We start from the raw sequence: 18,978 nt of genomic DNA on the forward strand, positions 1-18,978 counted from the left end.
TCGGCTGAGGAAATAAATTGAGAATTATCCAAAATCGGTCTCAGATCTTAGCCGAAGTTTTGGACCCCAGAATTGCGTGTTATGTAACCCAACAGCTTTTGACATTCAGTATTTCCGCCACAAAATTGCGTATCGGACGCTGCCGCATGGCATCCCCCGTCCCAAGTGCCTCGGAGTCTTTCCCGCTCGTGAGGGGAAGTGAAGAAAACCCCATAATTTAAAATTTGGTATCTTTTAAATTAGATTTCTCATTGCGGGAAGCAGCAGACACACAACAGAAAATCGCATTTTGGGAAACATGCACGCAACAGGCAATTTTCTAAAACTCGGCCCCACAAAAAGCCGAAAACTCGTAAGGTATACACATTTATTGCAAGTTGGTTTGTTTATATTTTAATTTACGTGTATGTTTCCTCGCCTTCGGTAACTACCACAACAATGTTTGCATATTCCACACATTCAGCTGGCTTGCAATGAAAATTTGCTTAGTTTATGTACGTGAATATTTGTTCGTTCACTTCTGGCTTGGTTAAAAAATTGTGTGTGTGTGTGTTTTTTTAGTAACTTGAAATGCGATCTCTTCGCTTATTTCCTTTATTTTGTCATTTAGATTTAGATTTATATCTCTTTCCTTCGTTATTCGTTATGCTTGAAGAGATACCTGACGTTTAAAAATTTATTTCGATTTCCATTTTTTTTTATGTTTAACATCTAACAAAATGCACTCGTTTTTTGGGTGTTCTTATGTATGGGTGTGGGTGAGCATGACTGGGAGTGTTGTATTGTGGGTGTATTCTGGCTTCGGCCGTACCATTATTCTTTATCTTTATCGTAACTTAACAACATTAATAATAATAAAAAAACATCGTTTGTATACATAAACCGTTTTGTTTTTGTTTGTTTGTTTTTTTTTTTTTGTTGGTTTAGTATAATTTTTCGTGACTTTTAGCTTATTTTTCGGGTTTAGTTTTAAATTACTAACTACTTATACAATGTAATGTTAACTTGTTTTACTTGTTTTAATTTGTCCGTAAAGGTTTGTTTTCTCTTCCCTCTCGTGCTTCTCCTTTCTGCAGCCTTCTGCCACCTCAGCTGCCGTTTGTTTGTTGGCTTTTTTAACACTAAATTGTTGTTGGCCGCATTATTTTTCATCGGTTTTGTTCTTGTTGTTTTGTTGTTGTTTTGTTTTACTTTTTGTTATTACTCGTATAATAAATCTGAACAATTTGTCTTAAAAAATATATACATATACGTAATAATTAACATTTCGCTATGTTCTCCCCTCCTCCGATCCATACAATCCATCCGTAACGTGTGTATAAAATATTTTCACTACAAAAAATCACTCTTTTGCAAATAAAACTCAATAAGTTTCCCTCTCTCTCTCTCTCTATCTATCTCTTTCTCTTTCTGGTTTTTGGCTGTTAACATTGTTTGCTTTTGCTTTTTTGCTGTTTGCTGTTTGTCCGTTTCGTCCAGTTCGTTTGTCGAGTCTCTTGTGTTGTTGCTGTTTCGTTCTCTCCTCTTATCGTTTTAAACGGAAAGTGGGGGAATGGAACCAATAACGCAAGTACATATGTATATTTAACAGAATATTAATAGTACCGTTCAACTACTTATTCGTTTGCCGTTGCCTAACGACCAATAATTGAACAGAGATGGCATCAAACAAGGAGTCTCAAAGAAGCACACGCATACATGCATATATGTATGTACATATGTATGAATACACATTCATGCATATACGCGCGTTATTTGTTATTTGTATTTAAAGTTGTTTTCATCAGATGGTAATTAGTGGGAAGGGGTTTGTGTGTGTCTGTGTGTCTGTGCTGTGTGAGGCATGGGAAGGGGGGAAGGATATTCACACCGACTTATAACTGTATCATTTAATTTTGCTCGTTAAGTAGACAACCGTACATACATACATATACTCTTTTTTATGTTTTTCTTTTCTCATTTGTTTTTTTACTTTTTTGTTTTGTTTTTTTTTTTCGGTTAGGAATATACTCCTCGCTAAACACTTAGAAGACACATACATATAAACGAATATCAACACAAAACAGACAGTTATCTCGTTACTTCTTTGGAAGTTCTCATTATTTAGCTCTCGTTTAGTTCTGTGAGTGGCGTGTATATTTATCGACTTGATTAGTTAATCCATTTAATCGTTTAACTTTTTGTACACATTTAATTCGATTTTCGAGTTTTTACTTTAGTTTGGATTTAAGCACGTTTAGTCCATCCACAAGAATAATTTATAAATATTTTGCATCTCTTTCTTATTCAAGTGTGTGTGTGTGTGATGGGTGGGTGGGGGGTGGGGGAGTGGGTGTGTGTTTGCGTGTGTGCATGAGTAAGAGAGTGTGTGTGCTCGAAAACGTGTCAGTGAGCGGCCTGGAACAAGATACTATATGTACATATGTATGTATGTATATGTCGGAATGCAAGCCACTACCGCTCTGGGACTGCCTTACATTCTGTTTAATATACGTCATATGTACATACATACTTACATACGTACGAGTACTTTTTTTCCAAAGAGCACTCACAACACAACATGAATGCCTCACCCTGTATACAGACATAATCACACCTGGGTGGTGGCATTAACTTTCGACCACACACCACACACAAGAGTTGAATTATAAAGCAGAATTTCGCATTTAGTTTAGCTTTAAGCGCGGTACAAGGGGGTTAGACAGGGGGCGGGGTCCTCTTAGACGAGCAAGCGAAATGAAAGTTCTAGCGAAGCGGAAGGGCAAGCAACTTAAGGGGAAGCGCCTAGTCCGTGTTTCGTGATTCGTTATTATCTCCTAGTGAGACTCGAACCTCTTTTACATTTTATTTTATTTGTATTCTCCTTCTCTTTGTGGCAGCGGCACCTAAGCAAAATCAGTAAAAATATATATGTATGTATGTATATATTTAACTATACATATGTATGTTTTTATGGTATATTGGTTGGATTTCTTCCTGTGTATATGCAAATGCATATGTATATATGTATATGTATATGTCTATGTACGTGTACATGCAATAACATTTATATCGTCGTAATAATAGCAAGGTAAATATACATATAAATATTTTGAGGTGTATATAGTATTATGCTGGGGCTGCACCTGGGGCTGTACCGCCCATCTCTTCTGTATGCATACCTACATACATATGTATATATATAGACATAATTAGCTATACGCCTAGTTGAGTATAAATATTAATTATAAAAAAAAAAAATTAATAAAACCAACAACCGAAAACAACAATCACAAACAATTAAACGAATTACATAGAAAATTTCTTCACGTGTAGGTCACATCTGACTCTCGCTCATTGCTCTCTCTACTCTCTGCCTGCTCTCTTTCTCTCATTGTTAACATTTCACAAGTTCAATCGCCCAAAAAGTAACGGCTGACTTCGCCCTTTCTTCGTTTCTCTTCGTTTCGTTTCTCTTCTTTTCTGTTCTCTGCGCTTTCTATTTTCTTCTCTTCTTGTTCTCTTTCCTGGAGCGCCGCTCTCTCTTTATTAAAACTTATTTGTATGAAGTGCTGCTGCTTTAACTGTTAGTTTAATGTTTAGTTAGTTTTTGGCTTTACTTTTTACAATCTTTGAATTTTTGGCTTGGCTTTTATTTTGTGCAACTTTGGCTTGTGTGAGGCGCTTCGGGTTTTCTTTTTCTTTTTCGTTCAATTTCTTTCTCTTTCTCTTTCTCGTGCTCATTTTATTTGGTTATTCCTCCGATATTCTTTAACTTTTAAAAAGCTTTCAGTTTACATATTATTTGAAACATTGATTTTGATTAGGCAGGGGCACCCGCCCTCCAAGCGCCGGTTGGCCGGGGGCGCTGTGAGGCGAATGTTCTCGAGTAACTGTAAAAAAACTTGTGGCTACGTATGGTGTGTTTGTGTGCGTGCTTATTGGAACGCATTGGAAAACGCACTCTGGAAACAGGTCTAGCTGCAGTCCCCCAGTGCAGCCTTAATTCCAGCTGCGATCTGTCCGCCTCTCCACTGGCTGGAACGCTTCAGAGCACCGTCTCCATCTCGGCGATCTCCGTCTTGTACGACCTTCGGGATCCATGGCAAATGGGACACACGAGAAAGTTAGTGGGGTATTCGGGGTGATGCTAATGGATAATGGTTAATACGAAGCATGCATGCTAAATAGAAATGGTGCACTTAAAGGGCTGGGGAGGGAGGTGTCGGTGGTGCAGGACATGCGTTCCTGGACAGGCAGGACTATGCTAATTAGCCTGCCAACCAATAAAAACAAAAAAATGTGACAAATAGTAATCAGACTCTCATTGTTATGGCCGTTTTTATGCTTCCCCCAGTTCCAGTCACAGTTCGACAAACAATAGGGGAATGTGTGTCAAGGCAGACGCCTCTCTCCCTCTCTCCCTCTGTTTCTGCCATCCCTCTCCATGAGACAGGAGGGAGAGCACGATGGGGTTGTATGTACATACATATGTGTGTGTGTATGTATATATACAGATCGAAATGAAATGGAATGAGAATGGGTGTAGGAAGACCAGCAATAGGTGTACTTTGGGGACAGGGCCACATTGGAAGCCCAGGATCTAAAGCATCATCAATCAATCAGCGTCCAATTGGGGGCGGAGCTCTCAAGGGTTCGCATGTAAATAAATTAGTGCCAAAAAGTAAATGCGAAAAGCGAATCATCCAAATGGGGGTTTTTGCGAGGAATGGGACCATGGGTAACCGAAACCCCTAGAGCGCTAGAGATGGGCGGGTGACACGATCAGCCCCATCCAAGGGCTGTCCAACTCTTTCCACCTCATCTCCATGGTAAAAAAAAGGGACCACATGTTGCCTGACTTTTTGGGTTGAACTTTTTGAAGTGTTTTCCATGTTTTCCCCGGCGAACGAGCCACTGACGGGACGAGATGAGATGAATGGGAAACTCATACCAGTACCCGTACCCGTACCCTTACTCGTATTTTGTTTTAAAATTTGAGGCGAATTTTCCCTCGCTTTTCCGCGCGAACTTAATTTGCGCAATTTGCTGGAAAGTTGGTTCTCTCTGGCCTCCCTCCCCCTAAGAAGCGTAGGGACGGACAACGTAAAAGCCAAAAAGTCAAGGGGCCAAAAGTCAACTCGGGAAACCTGAGCTGAAAGCAGATTCCAGCAGCATCCATAATGATGAGCATGCATGGGGTGCACCCAAGAAAGGTGCTTGCCAAGAGGCAGAGCCTGAGGAGGAGCCGTTGGGGGCAGCCTGAGATTCCTCGATACGAATTGGTCGCATCTGGAATGGGATAGCACAGGCACAGGGGCCTCCTCCATCGACGCTTTGTTTGGCCAACAACAAAAGCCGACATAAATAACTTTCCATTCCATTCGCAGCGGTGGATAAATCTTTGGCACGCCATAACGCACACACAACGGTGGGGCATGGGGCTTGGAGCTTGGGGCATGGGACACGGGACATGACGCACAATGCACGACTGCCGCAACCGCAGAGAATGGCACATATTTATGTACGTACCTCCACTCCCTCTCCCACTCCAACTACCTCTTCCATCCGCATCCGGATCTTAACCAGACACGGACAAACACGGACATAAAGACTCGGACTCTTGGTTAGCAAAGCTCTCGGACTGTTTACATGCCTGTAATTAATGCAAATGCCGGACTGTACGGGTGCTGGTGCGGGTCCGTGCGTCCGTGTGAATCCTAAACATGCATGTACCACAGGACAATGCAAGCAGAACTGGCAACTGACACAAGCGGGGAGTCGGGGAAGTCAGGACGTCTCTACCAGCCAGGGCAGGACCGTCTGATCTTGGTACCGCATGGCCACCATGGAGACTGTCAGAGCTTCGTTTTCGAAATGCATAACATCAGCTTCATTTTTTTGTAAATTACAAATACAAATTAATATAAATTTTGAGGAAATTTTTCAGTTAGCAGAATTGTTTATTTGCAAAATGCTTGCATTGAACGCATATTCCGCGATCTATACATTCAAAACATATGTAAATAAAGAGATATATTGGCAGCCACAAATGTGGACGTCTACGGTTTAGACGGTTTAAACGACTTCAAAAATATACGGCAATTGTTGCCAGTCGAATCGGATTGGCAATTGTTGCCAGTCGAATCGCATTGGCAATTGTTGCCAGAGAACGAAGCTGCAAATAATAGAAGATAGTTTTTGAACCCGACATTCTACGACTGAATGTTGGATCTCCGGTTATTTTACTTCGAAATTTGAGCCCTGCACGGCTGTGCGATGGCATGTGATTGGCGCTTAATTATTATCGAAGCCAGCATTTTGCATGGCAAATGCAGAGGCGAAAATATTTCCAATATTTCCAATAGTCCTGCCAATTGAATTCAAACGTGTTAAATTTCCTATTGTATTAGCATTAAAAATGGAAAACCATAAGTCACAAGACCAAACGATTTCCTGTCCGCTCTCGGCTTGGATTTGGAAACAGCTCGATTTCACATGGACATTAATTGAAAAGAATTACAATTTTCATTAAGAGGACAGAGTTATACAAATCGACTTGTTCCTACCATCTTGAACTGCATTTTTATCGAAGTAAATCGAGTGGTTTGGAATTACGGCAACAGTTCTAGCAGTTCTAGCGGCTTCCTGGCTTAAATGTTTTAAACTACAAAAACCTCTGGCCTATAGTGCTGCCAATAATTAAGTTAGCTTTCATCTGGCGATACACCTTGTTTAATGGCTGTCGGGAGGGATATGGACATGCCGGCCAGAATCCAAAAAGGGTAATTAACTTGTGTTTTATCTGTTGTTGCCAGGCAAATGCCATAGATACTCGTATCCTCTCGGGCGCCTGGCCCTGCCGGGGCCAGTAACTAAATAATCACAATGTGTGGTTGAGGATAAAGCTGCTGTCCGATGCCCCGTGCTCGGTGCCCGGTGCTCGGTGCTCGGTGCCTGATGCCTGTGGCTGCCTTGGGCTGCGACCCATAAACACCCTAATTCCATTCAAAAGAACAGGGTAGGATGAGGGGTCTGAGCCGGGGTATAGAGGGCAAAAAGTAATATTCGCACTGCGGTTGGGGGCTGGCGGGCTATACGAGTATATGTCACCGGAAGTGGGTCGGGCGGGTGAAAGGTGCAACCCATACACGCCATACGAGTACGAGTGTGAGTACGAGTACGAGTACGAGCACGAAGACGAGTACGAGTATGTGCATTGTGGCTGGGATTTTAGCCAGGAATGGACGAGTAAATGATTGACTCACTGACTGACACAGTGACAGACTGACTGAATGACCGACCGAACGTTAGGTTGGGGGTACCAAATACATATACTTGTACGGGTTGTGGCCACCGGCCACCGGCCACTGGCCACTGATGAGCTCCTGATTCTGATGGAGATGGAAATGTTGATGCAAATTCAGGCTGAACTGCCCTACCCAGGCCACTTCCCTGATCTGTTAATTGGGGGAATGACAGTGGACTAGAGCCAACGAAGGAAATGTGCAGTATGAAGGGTCGTAAAACGTTTCCACATCCTTCTCCAAAAGCCCAGCCGTACATTCAACCCCATTGTGAATGATATGCAAATGGAAGGACCCACACACACACACACACACACACTCTTCTCACACACATGGACATACGTATAGAAAATAGAAGGAGAGAACTAACCAAATGAATGACAACAGGAACTGTCGGAAATTGTGCTATAACTAAAGACTATAACCAGTGAGGTACTCTTGTTCCCGTTCTCGTTCTCGCTCCCGTCCCCAGGTCTGTGTGTTCGCCTGTTGGTCGACATCGAATCAGGAACCGAGATAAAGTAATTTAATAAAGTCATTTCCATATATTTATATTAGAAGCAGCAACCAGAGAAAAGCAGCCCCCGGGGTGTGGATGCGGAAGCGGATGCGGGTAGTGGGTGCTGGGTGCTGGATGCTGGACTGTGGGTTGGGAGCTGTGTGTAGCAGCTGCCAGACATCATTAGCGAAGTCCCATTCCCATTCCCAGTACTACAGAAAGAACAAAAACACCGGACTGGACCGGACAGGAATGTTATCTTAAGCAATTGCTTAATTTAATTACGACAGCGAAGAGGAGGACTAACTGAAGGTGCAGATGCGTGCAGGATGGGATGGGGAAGGACCTAGAGGTCCAGTCCGCCTGGTAGTAAGGGGCGCATGCACAAAGAAAACTTACCACCTGTATAGATCTTGGGCGCTGGCAGCCAAACTAAGGTTTCCCAGCAGCGGCGGTCGCTCCTTCAGATGATGATGGTTCAGCAGATCCGATGACGAAGCCAGCCTGTAATCAGAAGCGAAAAAAGATAGATGGCAAAACAGATGAATAGATCTTGAATTCATGTGTATGGGAGATGGGGTAATTGGGTAATCGGTGGAAAGGGATTGGGAGACTCACCTCAGCTGCGGCGCCTTGATGCCGTGCTTGTCCATAACCTTCTCCAGCTGGCGCACTCGCAGCCGTGACATGTCCAGCTCGTGCTTGACCTTCCACAAGTGCGTGTCGCAGATGGGATCATTGCAGCGATGCTTTTTGAGGATCTCGGTGGCCTCGAAGACGGCGCCGCGAAAGGTCAGCGACTTGCCCATGGAGAGCGAGATGAGGGCACAGCAGTGGCCCCCATCCTTCTTGGCTAGCCGCGTTCGTATGTACTTGAAGTAGACATGCTCGAGCAGCAGGAGCAGCGCGGCCAGCAGAATGCCGGCCATCAGAAGCAGGAAAGCGGACAAGAACTGCTCCAGGGCCAGCGGATCCGAGGACTTATGCTCCTGCTTGCCCGGTCTACACGTGCCCGTCATCCAGTAGCGTCTCAGCCGCTCCAGGTCCCCGTTTGCCCGGAACTCGAGCAGTCGCTTGTTAAACATCTGCACGTACTTGGAGTTGCGGCTAAATGCCAGGCCGTACCCTACGGACATGGGATAGAAATCAAGATGGAGAGAGGGATGCACAAAGGAATGCCTGACGCCTTGATGTCCTGATGCTTACCCGTCATGGCATACCAGCTGCCGACGGTCATCAGGCGGCAGTCCTCGTCCTGGGCCACCAGATAGTCGAGCACCGTCCCATCATAGATGAAAGAGTCCAGGTTGCCATTGAGCACGGCAGCCACGCCATCGGCCACGCTCGTTTTATTATAGCTAATAGCAAGCGGAAGAGTTGAGAGTTGATTGAGATCTAGGATTGGCAGCTGGGACTCACTTCTTCATGTAGAGATGCATATTCCCAAAATACTTGTGGATGGTCGAGTCCGTGTGGCTGTAGGGTATCGTGCCGAACTTGAACGAGGGCTTGTGCGAGGTCGGATGCACCAGGCGGCTGTCGTTGAGGCCGCTAAACTCGTGGAACTCTTCCCTGGAGAGCCAGATCAGGGGAAAGATCAGTGATCTCGATCGTTGGAGGAGCAGTGGAGTCGTAGAATCGAAGTGTCTTACCTGGTTATCATGAAGGCTGCAAGGTTGGCAGTGTATATGGCAAGAAAGACCACAGCGAAAAGGGCCCACACGTTGGTCATGAAGCGAGAGGTGAAGCCGCGCGGTGAGTCCACATGGACAGCCGCTTGGAAGAGTACGGCCCAGACGAGCCAGTATGTGCGGAACAGGGAGAAGCGGTAAGGGGTTACGTTGGTGTTCTGCAGATAGAGCTTCATGTCGTAGCCGCTGGGCGAGAGCCACTCGAACAGGAAGATCATGAAGGTGGCTGCCTGGATGGCCACGATACCCACCTGATCACACAGAAGCCAGAGTATGAGGGAAAAGGGAAAAAGGAAAAAGAAACGACTTACCGGACTGTGACTGGGAGATGGAGATTGAGAGAGATCTGAAACTTACCAGCATCCACGAGGCCGTATCGAAGGGCTCAAGGAAGGCCGTGGGCGATATAATGCCCGTCCGCTTGGCCACCACAATGGCGATGCCCGTCTCCATGAACGGCTCACTGAAGTCAACAACCGCCTCACGTTCCGTGTTGATCATGAGCGAGGTGAGGACCATGTCCGTCTTGCGGTTGACCAGATCGGCGATCAGCCCGTTCCATTTTCCATTCTCAAGTGTACCCCATTTACCATCTTCGACCCGCACCAGCTCGTAGGTGAAGCCCAGCTCTTCCGCAAATTTCTCGAGCAGATCGATGCAGAAGCCGCTGCAGCATTGGTAAAAGGACTCGTTGCGGTGTGCCTGGCCCACGTCGATATCGGCGGCCATCTCGTGGTCTGCCGCCACACGGCAGAGCACACCGCGGTCCATCAGGCACTTGCCACTCACTGGATCCGCGGGCGACAGATTGATATAGGGTGCCTCTTCGAGGAATGTTATCTTTAAATGGAACTTCTCGGGCACGCCTTGGGGCGGTGCGTGCGAGTTACCTGGCCACGCGATGTCGCGTATGTCCAGCTTCTGTGTCTCCCACGACTTCCACACTCCAATCTGCGCGCCATTCCATAATCCATAATTCCAATATCCATGCCGAGTGGAGTGCCGAGGAGTCGAGCGTGGAGTGGTGGATGTGGAGGTTGAGGTTCAGGTTGAGGTGGCATGGCAGGATCAGCATGTGTACAAAGCGGTGCAAATAGGTGATCGAAGATCGAATTGATCAGGTAATCAGGTAATCAGGTAATCAGGTGTTCAGGTGGCGTTGGGGAATCGGAGTGGAGTGGAGCAAGTGATCAAGTAAGGAGAGTGAGTCAAAAGGTGAAAGTAAAAAGTGAGAGCAAAGCATGCGAAGAAAGCGCCACTTACCTCCTCCCAAACGAGATTCTTATTATTGGCACTGGGCCGCAGATTCATGATCTTCAGCTCGGCAGACTTCAAGTCCCCATCCGCCGTGAACTCAATGTTCGGCTTATTCAGATCCCCCTCAATGGAGACGTTGCGCAAGTACTTAAAGAAGCTATGGAAGATATGGCGATAAGTCCCGTGAAATAAGGAACCTAGTGGATGCGACTCCTTCCAACTCTCAGACATCCTGTGTCTTTAGCATTCATTCTGACAGACGGACATTCCTACTAGGGCTGTTAAACGCAGGGACCGAACAAATCATCCACTTTGAATAGCCGCACAATATATAAATGTTTGCACGATACAAAAATTAGGTTGTAGACCGGGATGAGTAGATCTACTTAGAATTCGCAATAAGCCCCCAATAATCTTTTTAAAATTCAATCCGCGGGCTGGTGACTTCGTGTACTTTTATAATTTTCAGTCGTCATTTGAGTGCCGATATCAAAAACAAATAATCGGGGGCAAAGAGAATTGTGTGACCTTTCGTATGATGAATTTTTAAACAAGATGTTGAGCTTGTATTACCATTTTCAAGTATGAGGGAGATATCCTCCAAATATCGTCCAGCTCATTATTTTTTTCTCGTGCAAAGTACGTACAAAACGTTAGAATACTAATTGTTTAACAGCCCTAACTGATAGATATTTTGTGATTCCTTACATTTCGCCATTATCCCAGCGGCCGCGTCCCTCGTCCTCACAGGACAGGGACTGTGTGGTGAGGCGACGATCCCGATTGGCCGGATCCGTGAGATAGGCCTCGACCCCATAGCTATAGATCTTGATGGCATTGGAGATCTCGTTCATTAGGGCCGCACTGGAGGTGTCAAAGTGAACGCCCAGCATGCCAACCGGAAACTGGGAGTGGGCATCCTTCTTTTCGATCACTGACTGGCTAACAACCCACACGTAATTCTCGCCGGTGAGCTTCATCTCCTCGGCGGCACGCAGGATGGTGATGGCCTCCGTCTGTGTGGCATAGAGGAGCATTACGCGTGCCTCGCTGTTGACCAGCTCCATGAGATCACTGGTCCGCGTGACCACAATCGAATTGAGGATCGTGAATTTGAAGTGGTCCTGCATCTCGGCCACACGCTCGCGCACCGCCTGTACAAAGTCATCGTGGCCGGCTATTTGTGAGGTGACCACTGAGAACTGATGCCACTTGTAGCGCTCCAGGATGCTCAGCATGGCTGCGCTCTGGTGCTCGATGCTCGGTGCCAGCTGCAGCTGCAGTGTCGACTGCGAGGCCCGGCGCTCCAGGCCCGAATTATCCGCGTTCCATGAGATCACCGGTATCCCCAGATATCCAGCCAGCTGCAGAAAGTACTGGGCCGAGGCGGTGCTGTGGCCGAACTGCTCGTTGTTCATCATGTACAGGATGGCTGAGACGTTCACCCGAAGGAATTCCTTGCACAGGGTGCTCAGAATAGCTGTGTGGTAGAGGAGACGAGAGAGAAAAGTGGGGTTAGCCATCGGTCCATTTGCATTCCTGACCCATAAAACAACCTTCCCGCCCACCCTTGGCATTTTATCACACTTCAGACTGGGGACTGCCGCTCGTTCCAATTCCAATCTCAATCGGAGTTCGTGCGTGTCTTGTGTACAGATGTGTGGCAATTAATTGCAGATTAGCCACCTACTAGCCACAGGAGCCGGAGGCAGAAGGCAGGACGCAGGAGGCAGGAGGCCTCCGAGGCGGAGCGTTTTATTGGGTTACCAAGTGTCGTTAGGGGAGGGGTTCAAGGGGGAGATGTGGAACAGAAAAGCCGCAGCTTGTTGACTGATATTGGTTAGTGGATTCCTTTCAGTCTGCACCCATGAAAGGCCGCAGCCACAGAGAGGCAGCTACCTCGCTAATTGACCTACTTAAAGGTGTTGTGGCGGTGGCATGTAGGCAGGTGGCATGTACCGTCAGGGTTGTCAGCGGCCTCGTTTCGCCTGTCATTTTTGAGAGTTTCTTCTGGGGAGATGCCACACCACACCACAGCCGCCCGCCACGTGGTAATTAATTCACATGCAATCTCAATTGAAAAGATTGCGAAACAAGAATCAGGGCCACGGGGGGAGTGGGGAGTGGGGTATCGATTTCATTGTTTAGCCATGACCAGAGACAATTTCGGAAGTTTTTCCCGGGCTGGAAGTTTTGGAAGAAGACACTCGAAGATGAGAGCGACAAAATTGACAAGACATTGGCCAAGTTCTTGAGAACGTGAGAGGCTTCGATGACATCATCTAAAATCCCTACCGCGCCCCATCCTCCGTGGGGGGTTAGAGGGGGTGGGGAAATTGTCAGTCGTCTGTCAATGCTTTGGCAGAATGTGAAATCTCATCAAAAAGTTTAATTAACTTTTTCATCACTTTACTTCTGCTCTCTGCATTCCAGATTCCAGAGATGGCGGAGAGAGCCGGCGGGTCTGCCGGTCTGCTAATTTTCTACCCTGCTACCCGCTAGCAGTGGACTCTGCAGTATCCACCATCCATGCATTCAATTACCATTTCCACACCGGACCGAGTACGGGTACGGGTACGGGACAGATGGATATCTGTGCCCATGGATACGTATGGAAGCAACGATGGATAGATGGAAAGATACACAGATGGCATAGCAGGATGACTAGATGGATAGGCCCATGGCCCGCACATCCAACCGCAGTCGGGGATGATGGATAGATGGGTGGATAGATGGATGGATAGATGTATAGATGGATGGATGGTTGATTTGTTGGGCACTTGCTCACCCCAGCTGTTAGGGACAGAGGGGTGTAAAGGGCAGAGGGATTGTGCGGACCTTTGTTCGCATTTAATCGACAATATAAATTCACTTAACAGAATTATGTCTTGCGCTGGATGCCAGCGACTTCGAAAATTTAATTTCCACACTTTGATGCGAACATTTTTGAATCCTGAGTGCGTCCCCGTCCGTCCATTACGATTTTAATTGCGTGCATTAAACACCCTGTAATTGCATTACCGAAGTGGAGCTCCTCTCTCTGTCCGTCTGTCTGTCTCTCTGTCTGTTCTTTCTGTGTGTTTCTGTAGCATACTTATTGGGGCAGAAGGAATCGCTCTGCCCTGCGCCCTGTCCTCTGCCGCTCAGAGCTGGAATCACGCTCCCTCTTCAGATTAACCACGCCTTACAACGTTTCCCATAACGTCACGCCCATAACGTAACGCAACGCCACGCAACGCAACGCAGCGTAGGGCCGCCCGGGCGGGAGGGACACAATTGCCACTGCGGGTCGTCCACCGTCCCCTTTTGAAGTGGGTCCTCCATCACCATCACCCTCTCACACACAACACCCCTCTACATCCACATCCACATCCACCCCACGGACTCCTCCACTCCGGAAGTGTTGGTCCCAAGAAGTCGAAAATTGCGCTGCCACAAAGGAGATTTTCCCGTTGAGAGGGAGCATGGAAGCAGGGAAGCAACAGCCAGAGCGGGCTTCCTTTTTGTAATGTGCAAATTGAATTTTGACACAGCGCTGCCTCAATTTGACTGCCGCAGGAGCACGCCCCAACCACCAGCCGCACCCGGGCTTGGAGTGGAGCAGTGGGACAGTGGGAGAGCGAGGCACGGGGTTGTTATTGTTGTGGCAGCGCCCAGCCAAGAGCAGGAGTCAGCTGACAGCTGTCAGCTGTGACTTGGCTTTGGCTTTGAGTCTCTTCGCATTCGTCCTCGCTTGACGTCGTCCCTGACAGCATCACAGGCGTTGGCAGGCGGTGTGGGTGTGGGTGTGGGTGTGGCTGTGTCTGTGGGTGGTGTGTGCACGGGCAAGTCTGTCAACTTATTATAACATCCATTAATTTCATTTAAGCATCATTCAATTGCCTTCGTTTTTATCGCAAGTTATCACGAGTTGCCAACAATGCAAGTGATAGAGTGCAAAAGAGGATCCAGAGCAGATGGAGCGGTGAAGCGGCGGAGTGTGTGTGTGTGTGTGTGCGTGTGGTGCCTTGCCCCTCTTCTGCCTCTGTGTGCCTTCTTATTCTTGGAAAACTTTTTACATTACGTTCGAGGCAGGCAAGTGGAAATAGCGCCGACAGGCATGGAGACACCTCTCTCCCTGCCTGCCTTTGGTGCTTTTCCCCTTCATAAATCTTTCAGGGGCGCTCTTTGTGCCCTCGAAAGTGTATCTAATGCATACACGACTTCTCTGTAGACCCCGCTCCTCCACTGCCGCCGCTCCACTGCACGGCCATATCTTGTCACATACGCGTACGCGTGGAACGACGTGCGGTGCCAGAGTGTGCCCAAAGTGGCATAAAGCACAATTAGGATACGGATAGCTCTCTGCTACTCCCTACTCCATCGCTCTTGGATTCGATAATGCAAAAATACGCTCGGATTCGATTTGCTAATGCGGGAACAGGGGGCGTTGCGCGTCTGTGACTGTAACTGGGACAGCACTGGGATTAGGGAGCTAAGTGCTAGGAGTGGGAGTTGGAGTGGCAGCAGTACCCGCATCGCCATCGATGCCAAAAGATTGCCTTGCCTGCTAAGCCAGTCCCCAGTGCGCCTCATGCTATCGCTCCGAACGAGTTTTACATCTCGTGCACACAATTAAACATTGCAATGATAATTCCGGTTGGCTAAGCAAGCTCCAGAGGGTGGGTAGACATGAAAGAGTTGGTAAATTTACTGCTTCCCCTTTGTACCCCGTACTACACCCTACACCCTACACCGTACACCATACACATAAAATTAAGTCTGTTCGGAACATTGAAATAAAATTGATTAATTGATAAATTAAAATGAATTTGAATTTTTCTTTAATTTTTCTCAACGTCCTATGACGTTTCCTAAGAAAACCATCAAAGCATCATTATCTTTCAGTGTCCCATTTGCTTTCTCATAAATAATTCAAATGGATAGTTATTAATACAAAGGAATAACAAGTTAACAATTTGTATCAGAATAACGAAGAACGTCCTTAAAACCTAAAATTCAAAAAAGGTTGGTGGATATGGTTAGATTTTCCTTTTCTGCTGTGCTGCAATTCCTAGTGGATCATTCTTTCGGTTCCCCGATTAAAACATTTATGAAAATACCAAATATGTTTTTTCAGACCCACTACGTGTTCCTCTTCGTATTCCTCGTCCCAGTTGTCCGAAATTCTTTTGTAATATTCACTTTTTCGAAATTTCTATGCTGCGAAATTTGCCTGCACCAAAATTCCCTTCCCAACTTTCGTGCATTATGAATTCCTGCCTCTGAGCTGAGCTTTGTGTGCGTATCACCCTAAGCTTCACCCACGCAAAGGACACACACCACACACACACACACAGAGCTGACATGGGCGTGGCATGCCAATAAAAAGAAATACCATGTAATATATGGAAAAACAACAGCAGCAGAACAAAACTAAACTTGTGGCTGCTGGCTGGCTGGCTGGATGGCTGGTTGACAGGGAACTTGGCGCATATTTTATAACTTGACGTCACACGAGTTGGCACCCATGCCACCCACAGAAGCACCCATACACCCATGCATCCTTACACTAGCATACACACACACACACACACACTCACACAAACACGCATAAGCAGAGATAGAGCGCCAAAAATCCGCATGACGGCAATGACAACAGAGAGAGAGAGACAGAGAGAGAAATAGAGCGAAAGAGGAGAAAGATGGACAGAGGAGGAGGGTAAATGAAAGAAGACAGAGGATTTTCCTCTGTCTGTGGACAGCGGGAGGGTGTAAATGAGAGGCGGCCAAGGAGCAAAGGAGGAGACAACGATAAGGAAACGACGACAGCGGGAAGTCCCCTCGAAAAACATCTTATCGAATATCAAAGTGTTGCCAGATGATTTTTCGCTTTTCATGGCGCTCTTGTCAGATGAGTTTTACACGTGAAATATTTAACAGTCAGGCACACAGACAGCCAGGCAGGCAGGCAGTGCACAGGGTTCCTCTGTGGAGACGTGGCAGACATGTGTGTGGCATGCACTTAGGTATACGGGAACTATGCTGAGTCACGACTTAGCCGAGATACTTCTGCCCCAACGCCCCAGATAGGAGATAGGAGATAGGAGAAGATGCCGATGCCAGATGCCGGATGCCTTCCTATCCTTATGGCTTTCCGTCTTTGCTGGCGTTTGCCGTTCCCTGCAACAGACTGGAGCGTTCCTTTTCCCTCCTTTCTGGCGTTGTCAAAATTCCGCTGTTGTTGTTAGCATCGAATTAAAACTGATTCATTCGAGCAGTGGACCGCTGGCTCCTAGGTCCTGGATTCAAGCGTGTCACAGCAGTCCCGTCAAGTTACTACTGCAGCAGCTGCTGACAAGGCTGTCTTTTGGCAGGGGAGTCTTCGGCTGGGGCGTGGCTGAGGCAACAACTTTTTGGTGCAAAGTGATGCGGAAAAGTAGTTCCAGTCCTAGTCCCAGTTCCACTTCGCTTCACCTTACTTCCTCGGGTTACAGAGAGAGTGAAAAGCGTGCGACTCGAGCCCGAGATAACCTGAGAGCCTTGAGGAGGAGCCCCTAGGACATGCCCCCAGCCGTTCCATGAAAGCAGTGTTGGTACCTCAGCACCGCACCGCACCGCATCGCACCACAACAAAGCACAGAACAGCCGCTTCTGAGGGAGCCGCAACCGCAACCACTTGGCCAGAGAGGGCCATTAGTCGTGGTTTCAGTTCGATTCAGTTTGGTTCCGCTTGAGGAAGGGGCTTTCATTTTCATCATTAGCATTTGAGCGTGTATAATCAAGCAGTTTAGTGTGTCCTGTCTGTGCCCGCAATCCTGTACAGCTCTTCGAGAGTCACCAGACCAGATAGAGCCACCGTCAACCCTGCTGGCTGTCAGCACCGTCACCGCAAGGCCTGGCCCGGCCCGGCCCGGCCTGGCCTGCACTGGCCATGTATGCGATGTCAACAGACTTAAGCGCAGTTCATGGCTCGTAACCCGAAACCGAACCCACAGCCACACCCACACCCACACCCACACCCACACCCACACGCACTCTTACCCACACACACATATACACAAGAGGCCGGTCGCCCAAGGAGGGACAATCCTGGGCTTCTTGTCCCATCCCCATCCCCATCCCCAGCGTCTGTCCGGCGGATCTACCGCAGTGCTCAGCCCGGGGCCAGCCTCTGTTCCAGTTGGTCTTTGTATGTGCGCGCGGAGGAGAACCAAGAGCAGTCCAAGTTCAGAGGCGTCCAGCAAGAAGGAGGTGGAGCATAAGAAGAAGGAGCAGAAGAAGAAGTAGGGTGCGACTAGGCCCGAGGGTCAGTGTTGACCTGGCAGTGACTGGGTTTTCTCTTCTCTTCTCGGCTCCGTCTGCTCCTTCATCTTTGGGGCGCCAATTAGTTGGACTGGGGCCCCACCACCTCCCATTGTCCTGCTTGACTTCGCTTGGTCCCGGGTCCAGTCTCGGTTCGCCTTGGCCGGAGGCACTGTGGCCATTCGTTTTCGTTTCCCCCGCTTCAGAGGCCCACCCAATGCTGACCATTTGTTTGGGGCTTGTTTGGGTTCTCTGCGGGGTATGGGGACTGGAGATGGGGCTGCCTGTCAGAACAGGACACAATGTGAATGGATTGCCCTTGGCACTCACCGCATACGCATGTCGCGGAGGCTCCTAGGAGAGGGGAGGAGAGTCCTGTGTAGAGAGGATGGATCCTAGAATCAATTTACGGCCAACGCAGCTGTGGCCGAATATTTGCACGTTGCCAATAAATAGGGCCAGGGGTCCCGGAGCCTGACAAGTCAATCCCTTGGGGCTGTGCAATGGCCCCTCCGCCGCTTTAACAATTCAAGGGTCTCCTCGTCTTGATAGTGGAGATGAACACTCATAGAAATCCATCCACTTCCATATTCATTCGCTCGAGCACTCACTCCAGGATGAGGACCTTTTTATCAGGGATGCATTTTAATGGCATTAGAAGTGTCCGGCAAAGGGGGAAGAAAGCAGAGGGTCAGATGGCGGCAGGCATCCTGTCAGGCACCCAGGGCACAAGGCACCTGGCAGGTGTGGAAATCGCCCTCACTTAGCGACAGGAACATGCTTCAACAGCTTATTAATGGGTGGCCGTGGCCATGGCCTGCCCGTAGATCCCCCTCTGGCTATCGAGGCTCTCCTACCCGATAGACGATGGACGATGGACGATGGACTGGAGGTGGACAGACCAGAGGTGCTAGGTGGCAGCAAGTGTAGACAAGATGTAAACAAGGTTAACAGCCTTCAC

At 47.7% G+C, this 18,978-nt stretch overlaps 1 protein-coding gene across 3 annotated transcripts in view; it reads right to left on the bottom strand.

Moving 5' to 3' along the window:
- Positions 1–353: 353 nt before the first annotated feature.
- Nmdar2 (NMDA receptor 2) overlaps positions 354–18,978 on the bottom strand; it is a 29,761-nt gene continuing 11,136 nt past the window's right edge. For 2 of the 3 annotated variants that reach the window (XM_001355393.4, XM_015185660.2), the window contains exons 3-11: positions 11,442–12,213; positions 10,740–10,890; positions 9,834–10,427; positions 9,438–9,727; positions 9,205–9,357; positions 8,992–9,143; positions 8,404–8,911; positions 8,185–8,289; positions 354–4,070 (exon numbers count right to left, since the gene is read on the bottom strand). In XM_001355393.4, coding sequence (XP_001355429.4) covers positions 4,028–4,070; positions 8,185–8,289; positions 8,404–8,911; positions 8,992–9,143; positions 9,205–9,357; positions 9,438–9,727; positions 9,834–10,427; positions 10,740–10,890; positions 11,442–12,213 — 2,768 coding nt within the window. In that variant the 3' untranslated portion in view covers positions 354–4,027. The remainder of the gene's footprint in view (positions 4,071–8,184; positions 8,290–8,403; positions 8,912–8,991; positions 9,144–9,204; positions 9,358–9,437; positions 9,728–9,833; positions 10,428–10,739; positions 10,891–11,441; positions 12,214–18,978) is intronic. The other variant, XM_015185662.2, reaches the window with a different exon arrangement.

The sequence above is a fragment of the Drosophila pseudoobscura genome, chromosome X, assembly GCF_009870125.1.
Source record: "Drosophila pseudoobscura strain MV-25-SWS-2005 chromosome X, UCI_Dpse_MV25, whole genome shotgun sequence".
Lineage (NCBI taxonomy): Eukaryota > Metazoa > Arthropoda > Insecta > Diptera > Drosophilidae > Drosophila > Drosophila pseudoobscura.